Source organism: Cyphomyrmex costatus, unplaced genomic scaffold, assembly GCF_001594065.2.
Source record: "Cyphomyrmex costatus isolate MS0001 unplaced genomic scaffold, Ccosl1.0 scaffold30, whole genome shotgun sequence".
In the NCBI taxonomy this organism is placed as follows: Eukaryota; Metazoa; Arthropoda; class Insecta; order Hymenoptera; family Formicidae; genus Cyphomyrmex; species Cyphomyrmex costatus.
Genome location: NW_017277125.1, coordinates 3137945 through 3163259, shown reverse-complemented (window position 1 = coordinate 3163259; position 25315 = coordinate 3137945). Strand labels below are relative to the sequence as shown.

The window sequence follows — 25315 nt, the reverse complement described above, 5'->3', positions numbered from 1 at the left end:
AAAAAAAAATGAAAAATCGGAATTAATGATATTTATCATTTTATGATTTATCGTTCGAAAATTAAATATGCTTTACATAAATTCTATGCCGTATATAGGTTAATTATAATAGAACAATGGAAAAACGTATAGTCAAATAAAACGTAACTTAATTAATTCTATCCTTGCAGATAGGAATCCAGAGAGAAAAATTTGATACAAATCTTCGGCAAGATGCCTGCTCAGTTTGAAAGTGTCAACAGTCCAATGACGCGAGAGTCCGTAATCGGAAATGGAGTATCGTATTCCGTTGATAGTGATATCGTCATTACGGGCATATCAGGTAAATATCACGTCAGTTGCAAACGGCTACGGCATTCTAGGCGGATCGTTATGAGAGCGTAACGCATCAATTGGATGAACGTTTTTCCAGGTCGTCTGCCCGAGTCGTCCAATATCGAGGAGTTTAAGGAGAATCTGATGAAAGAGATGGACATGGTTACTGATGACGAGCGCCGTTGGACATCGGGTATCTATGGGCTACCGACTAGATCTGCTAAGATCAAGGACCTCAGCAGCTTTGACGCCTCTTTTTTCGGGGTACATCCTAAGCAGGCACATGTAATGGACCCGCAGCTTCGTATGCTGTTAGAAGTCACGTACGAGGCGATAGTTGACGCTGGCGTCAATCCCTCAACCGTAAGAGGCTCGCGCACTGGTGTGTTTATCGGTGTCTCTTCTTCAGAAACAGATGAATTTTGGATGAAAAACGCGGACGAAATAAACGGTTTGTATATTACGGAAATTGCTCCAAATCTCATCAATAATTTTAATTTTTACTATCTACCGCGAACAACACAAAATACTCGCTCGAGTTTCAGTTTAAATTTGAAAAAAAAATTTTTTTTAATTATGATAATCTAAGGGTTTATCTAAAGATAAGAAAATATATTATATAACTATGATACGCACTATTTTACATGTAAATAATCGTTATTTATATTTTCCTACTTATTATAAGTATTTGTTATGGCGTGAGAGAAAATTATACGATATATTTGTTGAAATTAAACCGATTGTATTTGCTTGCAGGATATGGATTGCTCGGGTGTTCCAAATCGATGTTCGCCAACAGAGTCTCCTTCTCTTTTGACTTCAATGGACCTAGTTATGCGATAGACACGGCTTGTTCCTCAGCCATGTACGGTATGCATCAAGCAGTCGCAGCAATGCGCGCTGGCGAGTGCGATGCTGCAATCGTCGGTGGACTGAATCTCGTATTAAGACCAGAGGCTTCGCTTCAATTTCACAAAATGAATATGCTGTCTCAGGATGGCAAGTGCAAAGCATTTGACGTTTCGGGTGACGGTTACGTGAGGTCCGAGGCGATAGTGGCGATATATTTGCAGAAAGCAAAGGATGCGCGCAGAGTGTATGCTACGGTGATTCACACGAAAACAAACACTGACGGCTACAAATCCCAAGGTATCACGTATCCCAATGGTGAAATGCAAAATCAGTTGATGCGCGAAATCTACAGCGAAGCGGGAATTAATCCCGCAGACGTGATTTACGTGGAGACCCATGGTACCGGTACTAAAGTAGGTGATCCAGAGGAGATCAATTCAGTCGACAAATTGTTCTGCAAAGGTAGAAGAACTCCCTTGCTGATTGGTTCGGTCAAATCCAACATGGGTCACTCGGAACCCGCCAGCGGAATGTGCTCGATCGCTAAGATATTAATTGCGATGGAAGCGGGCGTAATACCCGCAAATTTACACTTTAAAACTCCAAATCCGGACATTCCTGGTTTAAACGAGGGACGCATTCGAGTGGTCGACAAGGCTACACCGTGGAACGGTGGTCTTGTGGGCATCAATTCGTTCGGCTTCGGCGGCGCAAACGCGCATATCATTCTACGCAGTAATCCAAAACCAAAATTATCACCACTATTGAACATCACCGAACTGTTGCCCAAATTGGTTGCTGTATCAGGTCGAACGGAAGAAGCTGCGCACACCTTACTGAATAAAGCAAACGAGCATAGCAAAGACGACGAGTTTCTCTCGCTGTTACACATAATGCACAATAACGATATCCCTGGCCATCGTTTTCGCGGCTACGAGATACTTAACACCGATGGCACACGTGAAGTGAACGAGATAGTGAGCTATATCGAGAGGCGCCCCATTTGGTTTGTATTTTCCGGCATGGGTACGCAATGGCCAGGCATGGCTCGTCAATTGTTCGCAATTGAAACTTTTCAACGTAGTTTACGACGATGCGCGGATGCGTTGGCGCCCCATGGTATCGACTTGATGAATATCATCATAAACTCCACGGATGAAACGTACGAGAACGTGATATATTCCTTCGTGTCTATCGCGGCTATACAGGTTGCTCTCGTGGACATTTTAACATCGATAGGCGTACATCCGGACGGCATAGTTGGACACTCCGTTGGAGAATTAGGTTGCGCTTATGCTGACGGCGCGTTTACACCGGAACAGACTGTCTTGGCGGCTTACTGTAGAGGTAAGGCGATTGTAGAATCCAATTTAGAACCGGGTGCAATGGCGGCAGTTGGCTTGAGCTGGGAGGAGACCAAACAAATGTGCCCACCCGATATCACTCCAGCTTGTCACAACTCCGCAGATTCGGTCACTATTTCCGGTCCACCTGCGTCTCTGGAAACGTTCATAGAAACGTTGAAAAGCAAAGATATCTTTGCCAAAATGGTGAAAAGTTCCGGCTTTGCCTTCCACAGTAAATACATAGCCTCCGCTGGACCTAAGTTACGTGCCTCACTCGATAAGATCATACTAAATCCGAAACAGAGATCGGCTAGATGGATTTCCAGTTCCGTACCGGAGGCCGCATGGGGCAGTCCGCTCGCGCAGTTTAGCTCGTCCGCATATCATGTGAACAATTTGCTGTCTCCTGTGCTCTTCCAGGAGGCAATCGCGCATATCCCAGAAAATGCGATAACAATCGAGATTGCGCCTCATTGCCTGTTACAAGCAATCTTGCGCAGATCTTTACCACCAACGGTGACCAATATCGGTCTTCACAAACGGGATCATTCAGACAACCTGGCTTTTCTACTATCTAATGTGGGCAAGCTGTACACGGCTGGTGCGCAACCTGATATCTCCAAATTATACCCACAAATAAGTTTTCCTGTAGGTCGTGGAACACCGATGATCGGGTCACTAGTCAGATGGGATCACTCTTCCGCGTGGGATGTTGCTGTTTTCAAGAAAACATCGAGCCACTCGGGAGAGTGTATTGTCCAAATAGATCTGTCGAAAGAAACAGACGCGTATCTAGTGGGACATCAGATAGATGGACGAGTCCTTTTCCCAGCCACTGGCTACATTCTGTTGGTGTGGAAAACTTTGGCGAAACTGCGCGGTACTGATTTTGAACGATTGCCAGTAGTGTTCGAAAACGTGCGTTTTCAACGAGCCACCATCATGCCAAAGGAAGGAACGGTGAAATTTTCGATAACCATCTTCGAAGGAACGGGAGACTTTGAGATCTGCGAGGCCGGTGCTATCGTCGTCAGTGGAAACATCCGTGCGTCTGAGGCTATTGAAAAAAATCAACTGAAACTACCGCCACCACCAATACCGCCTATTGACGAGGACATTTTGCCTTTGAATACTAAGGACATTTACAAGGAACTAAGACTACGTGGATATGAGTATCGTGACATTTTTCAAGGAATCAAATCTTGCGATAATTATGCTAATGCCGGTGAACTTTACTGGTTCAACCAATGGATTCCGTATATAGATACTATGCTTCAGTTTAGCATATTGTCCATCAGCAATAAATCACTATATTTACCGTCGCGTCTCCAATACGCTGCAATCGATCCCATTCTTCACAAACAACTGATGGAAGAATTACCAGAAGATGTTGGGTTGCCGGTGTATCACTACAAAAATATTGATATTGTTAAATCGGGTGGCGTTGAGCTTAGAGGATTGAAATCTTCCTTGGCACCTCGACGACAGCAGACTCAAGCCGATCCTAAACACGAACGGTACACTTTCGTGCCTTATGAAAACTTGCATAGTCTGGTGGAGGATCCAACGAGAGGAAAAGTGCACGCGCTCACTGTACTTTCGCAAATCATGTGTCAGAACATGACGGCATTAAAATTGAAGACTGTAGAAGTTGCAGGCGAACGAGCTGCGGAAGCTCTCTTGGCACCGCTTATGCTTAATATTTTCCATAATGAACTGGGCTCGCCTATCGTAAGTATACCACAAGATTTTAATAAACTATTTGTTTCACTTAAAATGCAATATTTTTTCCATTAAAAAGTGTAGCATATGTAGGAAGGCAACACACACATCTCCAGAAATCAAACCTGAATACTTTTTGTTTAACGTTGAAATATCCAGAGGATCCTACTTTAATAAATTACACTATCACAATAAGAATTGAACAGAAAGCTTTTTGAAAGTAATAATTAGAAAGGATTTTATCTATGATTATTATTAGTGTTATTTGAAAAAAAAATTTTTTTTTATTCTGCTAAACTGTACTACTTATTGTATATGCTGTTTTAAAATGCGTGTAAAACTTACAGGTACAACAAAGCATGTCACAAACATAATTTATTGCCAATCATAAGTTATTATTATTTGTGACTATTTTTTTTTTTCAAAATGTCTCTTCAATATTTAAAATTAATAAAATCACTTCGCATTTGTTTCGCTTTGTTTCAGATTGATTTACAAGTAATCGCATCTTCTGCCGATAATTACACGGCGAGTTTAAGTCAAATGAATGTGAACGCTGATGTCGTGATACGAGACGTGAACAATGCACCTCCCGCTCAAGATGTACATCTCATCATAGCGGCGGACGTCCTGTCCAATCAGTCTTATACCGTTCTTAAAAATTTGGTAGCTGCCTTAAAACCCGGTTGTTTCATTCTTCTGGAGGAGACCGCTGCGCATCTAGATTTGAAGACCGCATTGAAGGAAACTGATTTAACATTGACCGGAAAACAAATAGATCCTATAGGAAAGACTTACTTGTTATTGAAGAAGCGAGAGGAAAGAAGAGAACAGATAGTAATACAAATCACAGAGAAAAATCTCTCATGGCTGGAGAATGTAAAAGCAGCATTGAAGAAATCTGACAGCGACGGTCAAGAACTGCTTCTTATATCTCAGGGCGAAGAAACGCTTGGTACGATAATAGGAAAAATTATTTCGTATACTTTCAATTCACTTCTTTAATTATGATGTCCTACATAAGGATCAAAATATAAACAGATCAAAAGAATGTTTCGTTACTTTTTGTTCATAGGCTTGGTTGGACTTATGGCTTGCATACGACGCGAGGTAGGCGGTGCAAATACCCGCTATGTTTTCATCCAGGATAAGAACGCTCCCAAGTTTGACTTATCCGTACAGTTTTACAAGGAACAATTGAACAAAGAATTAATGGCCAACGTGTTAAAAGGAGGACAATGGGGCAGTTATCGACACTTGCCGTTAGATCAACAGAACAATGTGTCTTCCCTGCAGGTAGAGCATGCCTATGTTAATACATTGACAAGGGGAGACCTCAGCAGCTTGAGGTGGATCGAAGGTCCGCTAAGTTATTACCGGCCCGACAATTCTTCTAAAATGAAACTTTGCAGCGTGTACTATGCTCCACTAAACTTCAGGTAAGTTTCAATGAATATCGTTTATTGGTAAATAATTTAAATAATAAAAGTATGACACACAGATAAATATAAATTATACAAATTATACAGGGATATCATGTTGGCAAGTGGCAAACTACCACCAGACGCTCTGCCAAGAAATATGGCTGCGGAAGAGTGTATATTAGGACTCGAATTTTCCGGAAGAGACGCTGATGGTCGTCGTGTGATGGGCATAGTTGAAGCTAAAGGATTAGCGACTACTGTGTTAGCGGATCTTGATTTCCTTTGGGAAGTACCCGACAAATGGACCTTGGAACAGGCGGCAACAATACCCGTTGCTTATGCAACTAGTTATTATGCTCTATTTATACGGGGTCGATTGAAAGCAGGCGAAAGCGTGTTAATCCACGCTGGTACAGGCGGTGTTGGTCAAGCAGCGATCGCCATTGCTCTGTATGCTGGCTGTACCGTCTTCACTACCGTCGGCACACTAGAAAAGCGAGAATATCTCAAGAAAATCTTTCCTCAGTTGAACGACAGGCATATCGGCAATTCTCGAGATACGAGTTTCGAACAGCTTATACGTACCGAGACGCAAGGACGTGGAGTCGACGTTGTACTAAACTCACTAGCAGAGGAGAAATTGCAAGCCGGTATTCGGTGCCTCGCATTCGGCGGCCGTTTCCTTGAAATCGGCAAATATGATTTGTCTAATGATAGTCGCGTAGGAATGTCAATGTTTTTGAAAAATACGTCTTTCAACGGTATATTGTTGGATGGACTATTTGGAGATGACAGCACGGAAAAGAAGGAATTGGTAAAATTCGTTTCGGAGGGAATAAAAAATGGCGCGATACGTCCTCTCCAGTCTACCGTGTTTTCGGAGCAACAGCTCGAGCAAGGATTCAGATTCATGGCGACAGGCAAGCACATCGGCAAAGTGCTACTGAAGATCCGTGATGAGGAACCAAAGAAGCGTATATTACCAATACCAAAGACAGTAGCCGCGATTCCGCGTACTTACATAAATCCGGAGAAATCGTATGTACTTGTTGGCGGTCTCGGTGGGTTCGGTCTAGAACTGGCTGATTGGATGGTCGCCCGTGGTGCTAAGGTCATTATTCTCGTATCGCGCTCAGGCATACGCACCGGTTATCAGGCATTGTGTGTGCGTCGTTGGCGTGAAAACGGCGTAAAAATCGTCATCTTCACCGCGGATGTAACAACGTTATCGGGTGCCCAACGCTTAATTCAAGAAAGCAACCGGTTGGCCCCGGTAGGCGGTATATTTAATCTGGCAGTCGTACTACGTGATGCTCTGATCGAAAATCTCAAAGAAGCTGATTTCAAAACAGTCATTTTACCTAAAGTTGATGTTACAAAAAATTTAGATATAGTATCAAGGAAGCTTTGCCCATCGCTAGATTACTTTGTGGTGTTCTCGTCCGTATCGTGCGGTCGCGGCAATATAGGTCAAACCAATTACGGTTTCGCAAATTCTACCATGGAGAGAATAATGGAAGAAAGGCAGGCTAATGGTTTACCCGGTCTCGCCATTCAATGGGGTGCTATCGGAGACGTTGGCTTAGTTATCGGTAATACTATAGAATTTTCCAAAAATATCTCAAATTTCTCTCAATCAAATAGCTATTCTTGAATAATTTACCTTCAAAAAATTTTTTCAATTTGCCTTTTCTTTGATTTTGTCAATTGGATTTCATTTTATGCTTTTTATAAAAGATATTATTGTATAAGACAGTAATAATGATAGAACAGATAATGCACGTTTGCATATTTGTTCTAGATTTATTGTATGATATAAAATCACAGTTTCTCTTATGATATTATTTCTTTTCAGAAACGATGGGAGGTAATGATACCGAAGTGGGTGGTACTCTACCACAACACATGCAGAGTTGTCTCGCGACAATGGATATATTCCTTCAACAACCGCACCCGGTGCTCGCATCGTCGGTGTTAGCTGAAAAACATAAATCAGATGACGACAATAAGGCCGATCTCGTTGCAACCATTGCTAATATCTTAGGCGTTAAAGATGTTAACACGATTAATCCTAATAATAGTTTGGCCGACTTGGGTATGGACTCGTTGATGGGCACGGAGATAAAACAGACCCTCGAGAGAAATTACGACATCGTGTTGTCGGCTCAAGAGATCCGCGTCTTAACTTTCGCCAAACTGCAAGAATTATCTTCGACGAGTGGTGAAACAGTGAAAGACCAACAATCTATTGTTGCAAATGCGATCACTGTTACAAACTCAAACATCGATATGCTGATGCATTGGCCGAGCAATGAAGTGCTACCTAAAGAGGCCCTTATTCGCCTGAAGACAAAAAGTTCCAACGGACCGATGTTATTCACTGTTCATGGTATCGAAGGTTTTGTTAAACCATTAGAATATGTGGCCAGCGAACTCGACAGGCCGTGTTGGGGTTTACAGAGCGTTGAACAGGCACCTCATGAAACGATCTCAGAGTTGGCTGAGTTCTATGTGAATGCTATTAGAAAAGTTCAAAAAAAAGGACCATATCACTTAGCAGCATATTCATACGGGACTTGCGTTGCCATCGAAATGACTCTGCAATTGGAATCCGCTGGAGAAAATGTGATTCTAAATCTAATCGATGGTTCACTGGAATTCGTACGACAGCAATGTGATATGATTGGTAAACTAGAAGAAATGGAAAACATTACTTCAGAAGGCTGTATGAAAGCGCTGGCATATTTCATCATACAAATTAACAAGAATGTCAGTTTTATTCAAGTAAGTGTAACAGTATCCGCCCTACTTATCTTCGTTTACCTTAAATAAGGAAAAATCCATACATACATGCATACAGGGTGTAACTAAAAAAATATATATGGAGCATACCATGAGATACAGGACAAGAATCCAAGTAGAAAAATCCTGAGTCATTTTTTGATCTGAGCTTTCAGTTCGTTGTTATACGATGTTAAAGTTAGCGAATTAGTGCCCGAATATAAAAGAAAAATAGGGACATAGCAAGGCGGAGAGGAGCTGATGGACGAATTCGCGGCAGGAGGAAAATGACGGTGAAGAGCGAAGCGGTTGTAATTATTAATCTCTCTCTCTCTCTCTTCTCCCTCTCTCCATCTCTCTTTCCTCTCTCCCCCTTCTTCTCTTTACATCTTGTTTAAAGAAAAATCAGAAAATGCAGAGCTAAAATAAATGATTTGATGTTTTCGACCCTAATAAATTATCGATTTAGGCTGAACTATAATCGGTTACTTATTTCATTAAAATTATAATAATGAACTGAAAGTTCAGATCAAAAAATGACTCAATATTTTTCTACTTGGATTCTTGTCCTGTATCTCATGGTATGCTCCATATTTTTTTTTTTTTTAGTTACATCCTGTTTGTGTATGTATGGATTTTGAAATTTCTCTTTGGAATTTGGTAATGAATTATATCATAATAATTATTGAACGTCTAGTAAATTTTTTAAATCTTAATTAGTCTCATTAGCAACTTACAATATATATATATATATATATATATATATATATATATATACACAATAGTTGAAGTATATTATATAAAATTTAGATATTTGTTTTACAATTTACGTTTTATTTCAGGCGTATAATATTTTGAAGCAAAGTAATTCAGATGTGGAGATGTTTGATAAGATGGTAGAAGTGATAGGTAATACATCGTTTATACAGGAAGATCTAAAGGTAGCCGGATATCTTTTATTCAAAAAATTAGCGGCTGCTGTAATCTATGATCCAAATAAAAAGATCAAAGGACCGGTCACACTAATTAAGGCTTCAGAAAATTTCCTACATCTAGAAAAGGATTATGGTTTATCGAATGTAAGAGTGTCATCTTTTTTGTCCCATCTTTTTTATATACAATTTCTTGAATATTTTCAATAATTAAGTTTCTTTTTGTGGCATTGCAAATTAACTGGAAGATTAAAGTCAAATTTTATTTTAATGTTTTAATATAATTTGAATAAAAAAAATTTTTTTTTAATATATCATAACTAAAAAAATGAAAAATTGATGAAAAAAATTTCTAATTAAACATTAGTATAGTTACTATGTAATATTTATTACCTTTTTATACGTCTATACATACACTTTATTAAAAGTTAATAAAAATTACATTTTAATTCTTCTTACTATCTGTATGGAATTCATATTTAAAAAGTTAAATATATATTTTATCTTTTTCTTCTTTTTTCAGATTTGCACACAACCCTTAAGAATAGAAGAAGTGCATGGCAATCACAGGACGATACTGTTAGGAGAAAGTGCAAAGAGAATCGCAAGTTTTTTGCGAGTTTAGCTTGCGAAAGAACATCCGTATTTTAAGTTTTATTATATTTGAGAATGATTACGTGGCTCACATGCCACGCGTTGCCGATAGAACTTAATATTTTCCATAATACAGAGAAGTTGCAGAAACATTGTACATAAATGTCTTGTTTCAAAGTTGCAATCTATTGCAAAAATATGACACATTATATTGCTACAATGTAACTAAAAAATTCTGTGCTATGTGAATTGACATAATTAGTAATTTGCAAAAATCTTTCTCGTACACATTTCACTTCATTATTTTAGCTGGTCTAAACTCTATGTAAGCAATTGAATCGTACAGAATGAAAACAAGCAAAAATAAAACAAAAATATAGCTTCTTAGAATAGTAAATCTATATGTTACCACTTATTCACGAAATGCAAAAAATTTTGTAACTTTTAAGTTTAAGAACTAATTTTAGGATTATGTATAAAAAAAGTTTGTTATATGATTTCCAAAGTGGGCAAATTAAATGTCCTTTATTTACTTTATGTTAATAATGGACACAACATTGCTATTTATTTATATGTATATTAATAATTATTCTGTTTATTAAACATTGATTTTCATTACTTTCTTCCTGTTAATTAAAACAGATATTTTTAAACGGGTTGATCTCATTATCTTTAGCTTATAATTAGAGTTTTTTAATTAGAGCCTTTCATCATATAATACAATGATGAAATAACAAGCAACCATAAAATACACATATATATCGTAATATTACACTTGATATGATTCTTAATTATTAATTAAAATCACATAGTTTTTATTGAATCCCTACTATTAAAATATTCTCGATAGACATTATCTCAACTATTATAAATTTTTCTCATATGTAACATACACACACACACACACGCACGCGCGCGCGCGCACACACATACACACGCACACACATTATATGTTTTATTCCATTAATAGTTCCAAGTTCATTCCAACGAAAAAATGTATTTTTCACAAACTTTACTTTAAAATGATTTAATATGTATATTATCTCTCTTCTTTTTCTTGCTTATATATAACCTAATATATTATTATAAGTATATATAAGCAAAAATATTGTGAGATAAATAACACAAATCTAATATATCAACATTCTAAATTTTCTGATTATTTAATCAAATATATTTTCAAAAACAAATTTATATAAGTAATACTTATTTTCCTTTACCTACTATTATATTATAATACTGTTCAATCGTGTCATTTGCCAAAAAAAAGTTGTGGGTAAAAATATCTTTGATAATTCTTATAATTTATGATATTTTTTCATGTAAATATTAATGAATTTGTGTATTCGATAACTAAAAAAATATTACATATAATACATAAATATGTATAATATGAAATAAAAAATTTTAATTTAATGCATTTAGTGCATTTAATTGAAATCAAATGTACTAAAATTTACATTGGACATCGCGACATTTTTATTGCATGTGAAAAACAAGTTCAAAGCGTAACGAGTACCAGATTTCACTCTTTCAACTAGATGTACATTTTCACTTCCTGAAGTAAATATTAATATTCTGCCTGAAAATATTGGTAAATTTTGTCTCATCCTTTTAGAATAAATTTATAATTGTAAACGCCTTACCTTTTCTGGGTTCTACTGTAGTATTGACACCATTCTTATCCATAAATATAAATCGGCCACCTTCAAAATCTTTATTAAAATCACTTAAATATAGCAACACTGTGTAATGAAGCGATTCGTATAATTCCTGAAATATATAGTCTTGTTATAATTCTATATTACATATAAAACAAAACTTCCTGATTGTTTAACGACGTAAGACAAACCTTGTCGACATGTGGATGCCAGTATTCGTCGTCTATGGTTTTTGCGGATTTATTAGTCATCCGCGAAAAGAAGAGAAGTTTGTTTAAATAAACCTTATTTATATCTCTGCCGAAATTACGCGCTACTGCATGTTGTATTTTTGTTTCCACTACCCTGTAAATTAAGAAAGAACATAACATATATTATATAATATTAAATTAACAATATAAATTAAAAATATATAGGACTCGAAGAATGAATTTATTAAGAAGGGATTAAAAAGTCAATTGAAAGTCTATGCGATTATTGCTGCGTAAACATTTTTTTATTTATTCATCTCAACTAATCCGTATATGTTTCAACTAACATTTTCAATCCTTAATGAGAAAACATTAAATTAACAAAATAATACATATCGATTTTTTAATATTCGAGGGCTAGTGTGAAGTTGGTCCCCCAAAACATAATTCTCGTATATCTTTTGAACTAAGGGTGAGCAAACGAAAATTCCAACTGAGCATTCGGGAGCAAACGATGAGCAAACGAATGCATGAAAATAAAAAATCGATTTTTTAATATTGGGGGGCCAGCTTCACACGGGTCAAGATGAGACATATGGAAACAGTAAAATTATACATAAAACATATATAATGTGAAATCAACTTACATGAGAACTAATCAGTGAAATTATTTTGCGATTATATAATGTGAAAGTTCTGTTAAGCTGATCAGAACTATGCGACCTTGAATTTCGTTAAAAAGTTAGCACCCTATTTTTAAAAAATTATTAAAAAAATGATTATTAAGCGCATATGTCATTAAAAATCATAGAGAACTCTTCGTATCGTCAAAAAGAAACAGGAATTATCATCAGAACTGTTGTATCTAAAAATTAATTTTTCAAAAATTTTTAATTTTTTTTTTTATTATTCGAAAATTTTTTTTACATATCAGGAACTCTAGGCAATCGCAAATTGAAGCTATTAAGCCGCTCAGAACTATTCCACCTTGAAATTCGATAAAAAGTTAGCACCCCATTTTTAAAAAATGTAAAAAAAATGTTTATTGAGCGGAATTCTTGTTATTAACTATAGGGAACTCTTCGTCTCGTCAAAAGGAAGTGGGAACTCTAATCAGAACTCCTGAGTACTATAGTTGGGGTGCTAACTTAACATACCCATAAGAACCGCACTTTTTTCCTAGAACAGTCCTTGCCATTGGCTATCGCTACTTAACGACACCGACAACTATCGGTAAACGTGTACAAAATATAGGCCTTTGTATTATCTTCAAATATTGCATCTTGCTCGGTATAATAAGCGTTCACTTAGTCTGTACATTACAAATACAATGCATTAAACAAGACGACTTTGGACTGTTTGTATTTTTTAATTCGTGACAAAACGACTCAAATATTATGTATACCATAATTTCTAGATTATATTATGTGTTACTTTATTAATTGAGAAGGATGGAAAACATCGATTGTAATGTACGCGGATTAGTTTAAACAAATAAATAAAAAATTTTTAATAAGACTAGAAACAATAAGATTAGAAAAAATTTTTTGCGCACCAATTACCACATATACTCTTAATTGGCTTTTTAATCCCTTCTTAATATTAAGTTAATTATTTATGTGATCTTATAATCAGTAAATACACAAAATATTTAATACATATTACATTTGTATATGTACTTTAGAATCTGCAAATTTTAGAAGTAGAAATATATTTATTTATCACTTATTAAGGGAGTTTAGATAAACAATCTATAATATTAATATATTACATGCAATTTAAAACATTAAAGAATATTTTGCTCTAAATTTACTCCGCAAAAAGAAATATTTATAAATAATAATCATACTTATAAATTGCTGTATCTAGACTATTAAATATTTTCTTCACTTCTGATGCATAGATATTGACGAAACCTTGGTCCTTGCTAAAAGCACCTGAATAAAGAAGCACAATATTCGCACCACCATCAGATTCAGACCAATATAATCCACTTTTTGCTACTTTCAGTAAAATATCTGCTTCTGTTGTCGAGACGAGTTTGTCAGTTACAACTCTACCGCATTTTTCTGGTACACAGCCACAGTATTTTTCTAATTCATTGTTATAATCCATAGAGCAGTCAACATTCTGTGTACGGCTTACCAACACATCTTTCTGCTTTGCTAGGTATACTTCTTTATCCTGTCTGTTAGTACACCAAACTATTAGTAAGACTCCAAGTATCAGAACACATCTAGACCATACTCTTTGATGTGGAAAAGATACAATAGGTCCATATTTCCTACAAGATAGAAGACAGACTATTAATTGATACATGGACATTATTTTACTTTTATAAATTAGATGAGTTTTCAATAGTAGCAAAAAAAAGCAGAGTATTTTTACTTTCTTTTATATGCATATTATGCACTTGATCATTATTTTCAGATACAGTGTAATATTAAAATTTGAAAGATAGATAAATATTAATGACAATATAAGATATTTTTTTAACTTAATACTTACAATTCAACGGGTTTACTTGGTTTTTCCGCCTTGTTTTCTTCCTGCGTTACACTTTCCTTCTGCGCGCTTTTTCTTTTACTTCTCTTCAGCTCTTGTGTTGTCATCGTGTATATTGCTATATATATTATCACTGCTGTTTATCTTTTAAATATTTAATTTAACTTTTTACGATTCACGCGCAAATCAACTAATGTCAACTAGAAAAACTCTCATGGTTATACTTGTCAAAAAAATATCAACAATCAAACTCATTGATTACTTACCTCTCAATTGTAGGATGCGTTCAGGGCTGCGCCGGCTGCGGTCCACTTAGCACTTTAAACGCTACAGAGCATTTGTAGCACTGATATGACTGGTTCATTTGATGCTCCGGAACGCTCCCAGCAACTCGGATTACGTCATCAATTCGTCATCGTTTTCGCTCTAACTGCCTCATCTCGGGAGATGGGTTAGCTGGAGCGTTCACGTAGCAATTGTAGCATTCGGAACAGTAATGAACCTATTCAAGGCTGCGATTTACTTGCTTTTCCCAAATGTTCTGTGAACACTACGCTTTAAACGCTACGATTGGATCGGTTCATTATTATTCCGAATGCTACAATCGCTACGTAAACGCTCCAGCCAACCCACCTCCCGAGGTAAGGCAGCGGGAGCAAAAACAATGACGTATTAATGACGTAATCAGAGTTGCTGGGAGCATTTCGAAACGTCAAATGGAGCAGTCATGTGCTACAAATGCTCTGTAGTGTTTAAAGCGCTAAGTAAACCGCAGCCCAAGCATGGCATTTAGGGCATATAGCATTGAAATTATTTGGAAGAAGCAAGTGGACCGCAGTCCAGATCGAATTGCGCACAGTGATGCGAATTCCAACTCATTTGCAGCACGCGATCAGCGCCATCGATCAGCGGCCTGGCGCAATCGGTAGCACCAGGTAGCACACACACAAGCAGAAGCTCGTGCACGTGTGGTTTGGTAGCGGAACTTCTGCTGAAATTGTTGAAATCTATTAATTTGATAGATTTTAATTATTTCAGCGATTTATTATTTCTATCAAGAGTAAATTTCTATCAAGGCAAAAAGGTGAATATTGTTATGTAATTTACATCCACTTCTTCAGAGGGCAGTAATACGCGCATATCCTCTCTGTTTTTCTGGTGGAAACGCATCTACAGGCTTTTCTCTTAAAAAATACTAGACTTTTGGGTAATCTTGAAAATAGGGGAAGATCTTTAATATGACTTTTGGTAACACTGCTCTTCGAACACACACATGTAATTGCCATGTAACGTAACATATGCATCTATTCCGAGATCCGAATGCTAGGTTATTATTCTCGTTTCGTCACTTGCCTTTGTGAATTATCGTGATTATATTGTTATGCAGATGATATAATTCACATCATGCTGTTATGTTTTCTTTGTCATTATCGTTAATAAACATGCTATCCTTTTTCCGAAAATTATCAATTGGCGGAAAGATAAAGGATGGTATACTGCCAGAGACAGTCATGGGAACGGCAGAGGATCTATTGACGGCGAAGAATGAAACGTTAAAGACTGATATCGAGTTAAAAGAATCCGTTTACGGCAAGTTTTGCGCTCTATTTGTGTCTTGTAATGCGCGACCTTTTGGATATTGTGTCCTCCAATATCATTGAGATGGTGCGATATTGCAAATGACTTGTCCCTTACGCTTATTAAAACACTCAAGTAAACACTGAAATTTTTCAGGCAAATTCTATCAATTTATATTCATTCGGCAATTTTTATTGCTTTTCAGATTTATTAAGAACGATCAAGGATCCTGAAAAACCACAAACTTTAGAGCAATTAGATGTTGTCTATGAAGATTGCATAAAAGTTTGTCACAGTACACCAGGAGGAGTTTCTGTCATTCGTGTGGAGTTTAATCCTACAGTGCCTCATTGTTCTTTGGCAACTCTCATAGGATTGTGCATCCGCGTTAAATTGGAACGCCAGTTATCAGCGTCGTTTAAATTAGATATCTATATTAAGAAAGGTGCACATTCCACTGAACAGGAAAGTACGTATGCTCCTTAAATCTTACTCAGTTTTCCGTATTTAATTTGTCAATGACATGTGCTAAATTGCAGTTAACAAACAAATTAATGATAAAGAACGTATAGCGGCTGCAATGGAAAATCCAAACTTACGGGAACTGGTGGAGAAATGTATATTAGAAGAAGATTATTAGTGTTTTGCAATAAAGCATACGCTATGTCAGATATTTTTCTGAGAAATACAATTTTAATCTAGTTTATTACACCATGTAAATAAATAATGTATTTTGTTTATATTAGCGTATAATTAAGTACAACTCATCTTGCGCATAAACATGATGAAGTTATTTCAATGGAGATATCACAATCAAATTTCTTTAAGTAATCCTATATTTTTCATAGAGATGCATGAGTGTGTATTCAATTGTATAGACACGCCCATTAAAATATTTAATTATACATTTTATATAATGTAAATGCGTAATATACCGATTTTGTCAAATACATACATAAATAGAATAAAAAATTTTAATCATTTCATTGTAATAATATGAAGAAGAAAAGCTGCGAGGAATATGGTAAAAATTGAAAGGGACAGAAATGTGAGGCAAGGTAATGTGTCAGGAATATACAGGAAGGCTAGAGAGAAAATTCTGTGCAAGTAGTTAGGCGAAGTAAATTAATAAAGAAAAAGTGAGTAAAAGTTACGCGTGGATAAGTTGATTGATTGAGCGAGGTGTAAGATTATGAATTAGAAATACAAGAAGACTAGAGAGGAAATTTTTTTTAATTAGTTAACGAGAGGAGGAAAATTGAGATACCATAAAATGAAATATATGAGAGTCAAAAAATAGATTAAGAAGGTAATAAGAGAGAAAAGGTTTTAAAGTATAATGTCGATAGATGAGTGAAGGTTAGTTGAGTAAATTAGGATAAAGAAAAGAGGAAAAATGCGCGAGAACAAGGTACGAATGTGTGAGGATAAGTTGATAAATTGTAAACCAAGTCTCCTTCTTAGCTACGTATGCTTGAAGGTAATAAAGTTCTTCTTCATTGTAACAATATTTTTTTATTTTTCTTTAACTCATAAAAGAATATAATCTAATCAGAATAAAGAAAACTTCCAACAGTTGTTAAATAAATGGTCTATTGAACGGGGCAGTCATTTTTATTTTCTTTATCGAATTATACATAATGACTAATAGAAATAAAGAATAACGATATGTAAAATAATACTTTTTAATATATTTAAGACGTAATTTATTTTACGAGTATAATTTCTTCGAGAGAAAAGATACAGTTTTAATTTGTACAAGATAATTTATATAAGGTTTTTAAATGCGACGGATACTTTTAAATCCTAGACTCTGTCTGTTTCAAAATAACGCATTACAGGTGCATGCACTGATATGCGTTACACTGTACGTAGGATGTATGCACGTACCTACATACATACAACGGAACAGTGAAATAATTACGAATTAAGCAAACCACATGCGCGACATTCGCGGAACATTACGTGATTTATACAGCGCGTTGCGCGCAATATACGATAGTGATCAAAGCTGCCGTGCGGGCGTCAGAGTTTCTATACATTTCTACCGCTTCTGTGATGACTATACCGGATCACATTCGCATCGCGTGGCGTCAGTCGTCAGCGGTCGTCAGTCGAGTGCGTCGAGTGTCGAGTGTCTAGTCCAGTCGAGTCTCGAGCAGCCTCGAGCTGCAAACAGGTGCCTTTCTTTTTACTTGTATTATTAATCGATATTTTTGGAAGAAAATATTTTCAAATATCTTTAAAAATAAGTGATCTATTTAGGGAGTGAACCAATTTTTATTTGCAAGATACAAGTTAAAAATTTCTCTGTAAGAATCTATTAATTATTATTGTTAAAAATATGTTAAATTTAGAGCTTGTGTTTATAATTACATTTTTCGAATTATTTCTCTTCTTATTTCCTAAATTGGCAAATTTTTTGAATTGCATTTTTTATTAATCTACGTCTTAAATAAACATTGTATAAATAGGGAATGTTTGTTACTGTTTAAAAATGTAATTTATACATATATATACATACATGTACATATGTATATATGTACAAATGTGGTACACAATTAAATTTCTAAAATTTCAAGTTGTAACTAAATTTTTCTTTAAAATAAAAAAAATATATACACACATATATATGTAAACTTTTTTAGCCAAGTCAAGTGTACAGCATTATAAATCATCGTGTGATGAAGATGGGCTACAGTTTGTCTTTCTCGATTCTTATCGTCCTATTATTCAAGTTCTTTACGCATGGCTTACCATTACAAGAGGAACTTTACGGTATAAAATATGTAAATATTTTAAATATATTAAGTTACTAGGACAGTATTAATATGCATTTCAAACATTTTCTATTTGAAATATTATTTTTCTTCTCCACATTTCTCCGAGAAACTGCATCTAAGGTTTTGTGTGTATGTGTGATTAATTAATTAATAAAATTTCTTGTATCCTTGTATATTATTGTCTACCATTATAGTTACAAGTAAAATGTGATAAAAACAACTCGTGCCAGGGTTAACAGATCAATTTGATAAAATCGTGTTTTTAATGCATTACAGAAAGTCCTATGAGTAATTCAATTAAATTGACGCAATCTTTGCAAAATATATAATAATTGCTGTTGATCTACTTTCGAAGCTATGACTAGATAAACGTCACAGAATGGAGTCCAGGGTGAATCGTTATCGCATTTACACACGCTTATTCATTTTCTATTTAACTCGATTATGAAAATGATATGATTCATTCCCAGCATTAGTTATAATAACATATACTTTCCGATAATAATGATACGTGCAATATCGAAATGATAAATTAGGTGTGTTTACAGTACTTACATTAACAGTTTTTCTTTGCTCTCTAAGATTTATATGCCAGAGATATTATCCATAACTCGATCTTAATTTTGATAATTGTCATTTCTGTAAGTTTTTTTTTTTTTTTTCAAGAAAATAGAGAGCAAATTTCTAAATTAACATTACATATTTTTATAATTAAATCTCACATTGGAGTTCATGATGTATTAATAAAAAATATATAATTTTAATATTTGTTCGCTTTTCTAAAACTCGATTTATGAAATCATCTTTGTTCATTATCGTTAGGAAATTATTAATTCTCGATATTTTCGTTAAATTTTTTATGGATTATAGTTTATGCAAGCTGTATAAAATTTTATAAGTGGAACAAAATATCCCCTTATTTCAATTAATGTTGTGGATAACGTTCGCCGCTGAATGACGCGACTGTTTTTCCCCGCGGCTACTATATAAGGTTTTTACCACTACCAGTACGCACAATGACGCAGTATAATATATACAATACAATATAAAAATAATAAGGGCCAAGAGTCAAATTACATACGTAATTAATTTAAACGAAAATTATAAAAAAATACTATCATTAAAAAATGGGGTGTAAGTGTAATCTCACGAGAAAAAGTGACTGTCAGTCTCGCGAATAAAAATGCGGGCGTGTATAAGATTAGTTCAACGACCATGCAGATGAGTTTTTCCTTATAGGCTTTTCCTACGATTCTTTAAAATATATCAGCAAAACATAATTCGAAATTGAAATCTCGTTTTACTTGATACAGAAGGCAGTTATTGCACAACAGAAAATGGCGAGAGGGGAGTATGCAAAAAGATATACGAATGTCCATCTAAATTGCAAGAGGTAAAGGAGGGTAGAAGACACTCAGATTCGAAGGGGCGTTGCGGTTTTCAGGATTTCATCGAAATCGTTTGTTGTCAGTTCAATATTACGGACAAGATAGGACTTCGACCAGCAGAGATAGGTATGATATTATTTTGATCGACGAAATATTGTTACTTATTTCTTAAAATAGGCGTTTTATATTATATATATAATCCGAAAATTAAAGAATTGCGATGGAATTTAATTTGTTAGATGCAGTGCAATTTCGGGCTAATTGAAAGAAAAATTAAGCGTTATAATTATTCTTTTTAAATTTCATTACAATTAACTCGTTTCTTTTGTTTTGTAACGTGTCACGATCGATTTCTACATTTAGGATATATTCCCGCAAACTAAAATCAATCATCTGGATTTATAAATTGCTGTGCTACTCGATCGTGAGATATGTTAATTCGAGATAATAAAGGAAGAAGACGAACGATGAGAAAATCGATCGACGAATGATTACATTCCGCATCTTCGAAAGATACGCTGTTGATTAACATTTTATCTTTTTTTCAAAAACAGGTTTTTCAGGCAGCTATAATTTTTTGATAACAGTCTCTTATTTTCTTTCTTCAAAAAACAAAATGCGATGATATCCATGTTTAATATTCATGTGTTTTGTAACTTACACCTATTATGATTTTAAGATACATATTTTCCAAAATATCTGCATTTACACGCATCAATACAAACGTTAGCACGAAATTGTTTCGATGTTATCGTATTTATCACTATTATAACGTATTTATGTCGTTAACACGCGCAAATGTGTGCAAATTGCATCGTTTCCGAGAATCTCGTTTAAATAACAAACGGCCTTGAAATGGAGATGCGCACGGTGATGTAATACTCGTCATGATTTTACGCTAACAGTTACGATAGATCCGGATAGACAAGTCGGTTGCGCGTTAAATAGTTGATCGATTATGTCCTTTAAAATGCAAAAGGTTTTAATGCACGTCGTCGCACCTGGATTTTTAGCATGTCGTGAATATGAGAACGAGATCGGGACTAACAGTAAGGAGAAGAGAGACACGGCTGAGGTGCAGTTCAACATATTCGGTGGCACTCAAACCGAACGCGGGGAATTCCCGTACATGGTCGCCTTGGGATACGAGAACGAAAACAAGGACGATGACAATTCGGAAGCTATCAAGTACAACTGTGGTGGCACATTAATTTCCTCGCAATACGTACTGACCGCTGCTCACTGCGTTAGTAATATACAGGAGAAAGTACCAGTAGAGGCAAGTAACGAAGCGAGCTCCAAGTTCAAGGTCTCGATTCACTGACCATCTAAATATCTGCGTCGGATCGATTTGGGGGAAAGTGATTTTTATAATATATTTTATATGTGTGTGAAAAGAGAAAACGAAAAAATGAGAAAGACTAAATTTGCATAAAATACTTTAATCGTGAGAAAAGATTTATCAATTTTCGTCTAAAAGTATAGGGAATATATTCGAATACTTCTTCTTTCGATTGATTTTACTAACTAAATAAATAATAACATTTCTCTTCATTATCAATCGTTTAAGGATTGTAAATGTTCTTTACTTCTACAGGTGAGAGTTGGCAGCGAAGATCTGAAGAGCGTTGGGGATGAGCAACGAATTCCCATAAGCAACGTAATACCGCATCCGCAATACAAGCGCAGCGTGAATTACAACGACGTGGCTATTCTGAAATTAAGTACGCCCGTACGTATGGCGAATAACGTACGGCCGATTTGTATCCAAACGAAATCTTTAGATTCCATGGATGTAGAATCGAACGTAACATTTATCGTGATTGGTTGGGGTGCTACTAGCTTCGGCGAGGACGGCAGTACCCAATTAATGAAGACACCGAGTCTCAGGTGAGAAGCATAATACATAACGTTTCTTACAATTAGTAATAACTCTCTGAGAAACATTTTCAAACAGTATGCTCACAGATTAGAAAAAGCTGATTTGTATTACACAGTCAAAGTTAGTTAATATAATTTAGACGCTTGACAAAATATATTCTTGCATATCTGTTATACTGGGTGTGAAAGAAAACCATTCATCATTTATATTGTGTGTACACACCATACTGAGCAAAACAGCCTATTGAACAGAAAAATTTTAATGAACGTAAAGAAATTCAACTATTTCTAAGAAACAATAACCATTTCTACAAACAATCCTATATGTTAATACATAACTGACTTATTGACTTTTATATACCGCATATGCGACGTAAAGACCTCAGTGTTTATAAACTACGTTCTGAACGTTTTGATTCAATTTCCAATTACGCACTTTATAATGAAAAATTTCACAGGGAATCAGTAAGTTGACATGAAGCAAGCAACCATTGGATAGGCATTATGCGAGGTCACTTCATAGAACCTTCTATAATTCTATCCAATAAACTATCAGTGCTACTTATCTGAATTTCCTTTCACGTTGTATGCAACATGTAGAAGAAACAATAAGTCAGTTATTATACTAATTAAAATTGCTGTTTATATCTGAAAAACAATTGAGATTTTGACCTATGTTTACCACAGCTTTTTGAGAAAATGATTTTTTTTAAACACCTATATATATTTTTATATAATGAAACAATGCTAATGAGGTCTACTATTACGATTTAAATTACGCTTCAATTTCTAGTCTCGTAGACAGAGAATCATGCGCCAAATCGTATAACGATTTCGGCAAGTTACCCCGCGGTTTGGACGATAACATGCTGTGTGTATTGGATACCAACGTTACAAGAAGATCGGACGCTTGTCAAGGGGACAGTGGTGGACCCTTATTAATGTTCACTGAATCTAGTCATAGCATTGTGGGAATCACAGCTTTTGGACAAATTTGCGGAGGATCTGTACCGGGAGTTTACACTGCGGTATATTCCTTCTTGGAGTGGATTGAGAATCAAGTCTGGCCAGAAATGAACAACGAATGGTAGATGGATCGCTATTCGTTTCGACTCTCGTGTTCAATGACTCAGCTACTCAGCACGACGTGACGCAATTTAAATACTCTAAAACTAAAGCGACTAAAGTGGTGTTATTACGTACGATAATCTAGTCTGAGGCTACGATCCACTCGATGCTACAAATGTTTCCAAGCATTTTCTTTATTGGTGAATTAGTAAAAATATTTTCTTCCGATTGGTCAATCAAATACTTCAAAGCATTTTGTATGTACCAAGTAGACCGTATCCTGAGCTATTCGTGTACTCAGTCTACGCAGCATTTACTCTTTCAATTCCTATCTTACAACGCGCTTTTGCGAATTTTATACTTTTATACATATAAGTCTGTTCTCGATAGTGATGTCATTCTGAATGTATACGTGCTTTAATAAACGTGAATATTCAGCTTGTTTTCCTTTCCCTTTTATTTTGGAAAATAACTTCTCTGTAATAACAAATTGGCGCAATGTTCAAACTGTTCAGTTGAAAAGCGTTGAGGATAACGAACTTTTCTTGTAAATGGAAACATGGCTGATAAGAAAGATGAAGAGAAGAAGGAAGACGATGAGCGTGTCGAGTTTCTTTATAAATATTTGGTGCTTTCAAGAAAGATTAAACTCGATAAATGGATAAAGATGTTAACAAACGAGGAATACAAGGTGTGATATTTTCTTCTAAATCTTAACCTTATACTCAACGAGAACTGAATTAAATTTTCATGTAACACACTATTTTCGTATCTCACACTGTGCTTAATCTAAATAATATATCGTTTTTCTTATTGTCTATCTATCTTGTATACATAATCTTAGTTCATTAAGCATATATAAAAAAAAATACAATATATAAATTGTATGAAAAATTTCTCAAGATCTATTTTATCCAAATTCGAAGAAATTGTAGAATTTTTTTATTTCACGCGAAAGCAAGAAAAAATAAAATTTTTTTTACACAAGTAAATTGCTCAATAGAGATTTTATTTTATCTGTATTACAAAAATGTCAGGAGACGGTTATGAAATTCTTCGGTACACCGTTGGAAATGATTCTAATAATCCAACTAAATTCAGCCGGTATGTTGGTGCCGTTTCTCGAGATACCACCAACAGGTCGGGTAAAGACATCGTATTTTATAAAAAAGTATCCTGTCGAGATCACGAAAGAAAATTACAGGAACATCATCATACCCGGCGACATGGCTTCGAAACCTATCGAAGAACTATTCGTCTTGGTTGAAGAGGTAGCGCGATTGCACACTCGAATTAAATATCGTTCTCGTTCATAAAAAAAAAGACTGATCCTTATGTGAATTTTCTACCTATAGGCTTATGTACCGATATTATCGAATCCGAAGAATCACAAGGACTGGCCTTGGGTTGTCGGTGAGGACATGAAAAAGCACGTTTACGATTTCCGCAACTTGATATGCCAGGTATGAATAGCTTTGACTCTTAATCCACAAGATATAACAGCTAAACACAGAACAGATTTACTGCTGTCTAATTATGTTTTCATTTCTTTTATCGTAATAAATTTTCTCATAAAAAATATCTTTCTTAAATCTCACATTATAGTCGCTCTTATAGTATCGACGAAAGGTGCTTTATCCTTTCAGGTCAAAGGTAAGATGATAGGACAAACCTTACTACCAATGCCAATGGGTATCGAGCAGATATTCGAGGCAGAATGGAAAGCGCAGCAGAGTGGAGGTGTCGCAGTCGATCTTCCTTTAAAAACCAATATAGAAATTATCGTGACAAAATGGTGTTCGCAAATCGGTGATACGTTAAATGAAGAAAGTCCAAAAAACGATAAACAGTTACTACCAAGCGCGGGTATTGTGCAGTATTTAAACCGTAAAATTATAAAAGAATTTTCTTGACACATTCTAAACATTGTACACATTTTTTCACATATATTATTTATTAGAATATAATATAATTTATATATTTTTATATGCACAAGACATGTGTTTTATAACACATGAAAGAACAGTAAGAATATAGGGTATGTTAAGTTAGCACCCCAACTATAGTACTCAGGAGTTCTGATTAGAGTTCCCACTTTCTTTTGACGAGACGAAGAGTTCCCTATAATTAATAACAAGAGTTCCGCTCAATAAACATTCTTTTTACATTTTTTAAAAATGGGGTGTTAACTTTTTATCGAATTTCGAGGTGGAATAGTTCTGAGCGGCTTAATAGCTTCAATTTGCGATTGCCTAGAGTTCCTGATATGTAAAAAAAAATTTCGAATATTAAAA

General features: G+C 35.3%; 5 protein-coding genes across 6 annotated transcripts in view; 4 read left to right on the top strand and 1 right to left on the bottom strand.

Annotated features, from left to right (window-relative positions):
* The first annotated feature begins 213 nt into the window (after window positions 1-213).
* FASN1 (Fatty acid synthase 1) lies at window positions 214-10275 on the top strand. The gene is made up of 9 exons (XM_018541902.1): window positions 214-322; window positions 413-766; window positions 1072-4244; window positions 4722-5190; window positions 5311-5674; window positions 5765-7251; window positions 7515-8443; window positions 9283-9519; window positions 9896-10275. Exons 1-9 carry the CDS (start codon window positions 214-216, stop codon window positions 9995-9997), a joined length of 7224 nt encoding a protein of 2407 aa, XP_018397404.1. The 3' UTR covers window positions 9998-10275.
* On the bottom strand, window positions 7564-14928 carry LOC108775516 (2-oxoglutarate and iron-dependent oxygenase domain-containing protein 3). Its single transcript, XM_018541901.1, has 6 exons — window positions 14590-14928; window positions 14327-14523; window positions 13668-14102; window positions 11819-11972; window positions 11613-11739; window positions 7564-7637 (listed from the first exon to the last, which is right to left on the bottom strand). The coding sequence occupies exons 2-6, from the start codon at window positions 14428-14430 to the stop codon at window positions 7600-7602; spliced, it is 858 nt and encodes a 285-aa protein (XP_018397403.1). The 5' UTR covers window positions 14431-14523; window positions 14590-14928; the 3' UTR covers window positions 7564-7599.
* A 357-nt stretch (window positions 14929-15285) lies between these two features.
* Window positions 15286-16701, top strand: galla-1 (cytosolic iron-sulfur assembly component galla-1). Of its 2 annotated transcripts, XM_018541892.1 has the most exons (4): window positions 15286-15407; window positions 15805-15913; window positions 16107-16370; window positions 16441-16700. In XM_018541892.1, exons 2-4 carry the CDS (start codon window positions 15835-15837, stop codon window positions 16539-16541), a joined length of 444 nt encoding a protein of 147 aa, XP_018397394.1. In that variant the 5' UTR covers window positions 15286-15407; window positions 15805-15834; the 3' UTR covers window positions 16542-16700. The 2 variants fall into 2 exon arrangements, with proteins under 2 accessions (XP_018397394.1, XP_018397393.1); XM_018541891.1 differs by lacking the exon at window positions 15286-15407 and having other exon boundaries at window positions 15640-15913; window positions 16441-16701.
* A 1890-nt stretch (window positions 16702-18591) lies between these two features.
* Window positions 18592-23358, top strand: LOC108775510 (serine protease snake). The gene is made up of 5 exons (XM_018541893.1): window positions 18592-18679; window positions 19998-20198; window positions 21086-21351; window positions 21670-21962; window positions 22747-23358. The coding sequence occupies exons 1-5, from the start codon at window positions 18592-18594 to the stop codon at window positions 23042-23044; spliced, it is 1146 nt and encodes a 381-aa protein (XP_018397395.1). The 3' UTR covers window positions 23045-23358.
* A 172-nt stretch (window positions 23359-23530) lies between these two features.
* Window positions 23531-25315, top strand: part of LOC108775364 (dynein heavy chain 9, axonemal) — a 28218-nt gene continuing 26433 nt past the window's right edge. The window contains exons 1-4 of the mRNA XM_018541693.1: window positions 23531-23712; window positions 24059-24292; window positions 24377-24484; window positions 24668-24887. Coding sequence (XP_018397195.1) covers window positions 23581-23712; window positions 24059-24292; window positions 24377-24484; window positions 24668-24887 — 694 coding nt within the window. The 5' untranslated portion in view covers window positions 23531-23580. The remainder of the gene's footprint in view (window positions 23713-24058; window positions 24293-24376; window positions 24485-24667; window positions 24888-25315) is intronic.

Coding starts and splice junctions, on each gene's coding strand:
- FASN1 (XM_018541902.1), top strand. CDS start 214: ATGCCTGCTCAGTTTGAAAGTGTCAACAGTCCAATGACGCGAGAGTCC. Junction 323..412: donor CGTCATTACGGGCATATCAG/GTAAATATCACG, acceptor ACGTTTTTCCAG/GTCGTCTGCCCGAGTCGTCC. Junction 4,245..4,721: donor ATGAACTGGGCTCGCCTATC/GTAAGTATACCA, acceptor GCTTTGTTTCAG/ATTGATTTACAAGTAATCGC.
- LOC108775516 (XM_018541901.1), bottom strand. CDS start 14,430: ATGACAACACAAGAGCTGAAGAGAAGTAAAAGAAAAAGCGCGCAGAAG. Junction 14,103..14,326: donor CCAAGTAAACCCGTTGAATT/GTAAGTATTAAG, acceptor TCTATCTTGTAG/GAAATATGGACCTATTGTAT. Junction 11,973..13,667: donor CTAGATACAGCAATTTATAA/GTATGATTATTA, acceptor CTTAATTTACAG/GGTAGTGGAAACAAAAATAC.
- galla-1 (XM_018541891.1), top strand. CDS start 15,736: ATGTTTTCTTTGTCATTATCGTTAATAAACATGCTATCCTTTTTCCGA. Junction 15,914..16,106: donor GTTAAAAGAATCCGTTTACG/GCAAGTTTTGCG, acceptor ATTGCTTTTCAG/ATTTATTAAGAACGATCAAG. Junction 16,371..16,440: donor ACATTCCACTGAACAGGAAA/GTACGTATGCTC, acceptor GCTAAATTGCAG/TTAACAAACAAATTAATGAT.
- LOC108775510 (XM_018541893.1), top strand. CDS start 18,592: ATGGGCTACAGTTTGTCTTTCTCGATTCTTATCGTCCTATTATTCAAG. Junction 18,680..19,997: donor ATTACAAGAGGAACTTTACG/GTATAAAATATG, acceptor TACTTGATACAG/AAGGCAGTTATTGCACAACA. Junction 20,199..21,085: donor ACTTCGACCAGCAGAGATAG/GTATGATATTAT, acceptor CTGGATTTTTAG/CATGTCGTGAATATGAGAAC.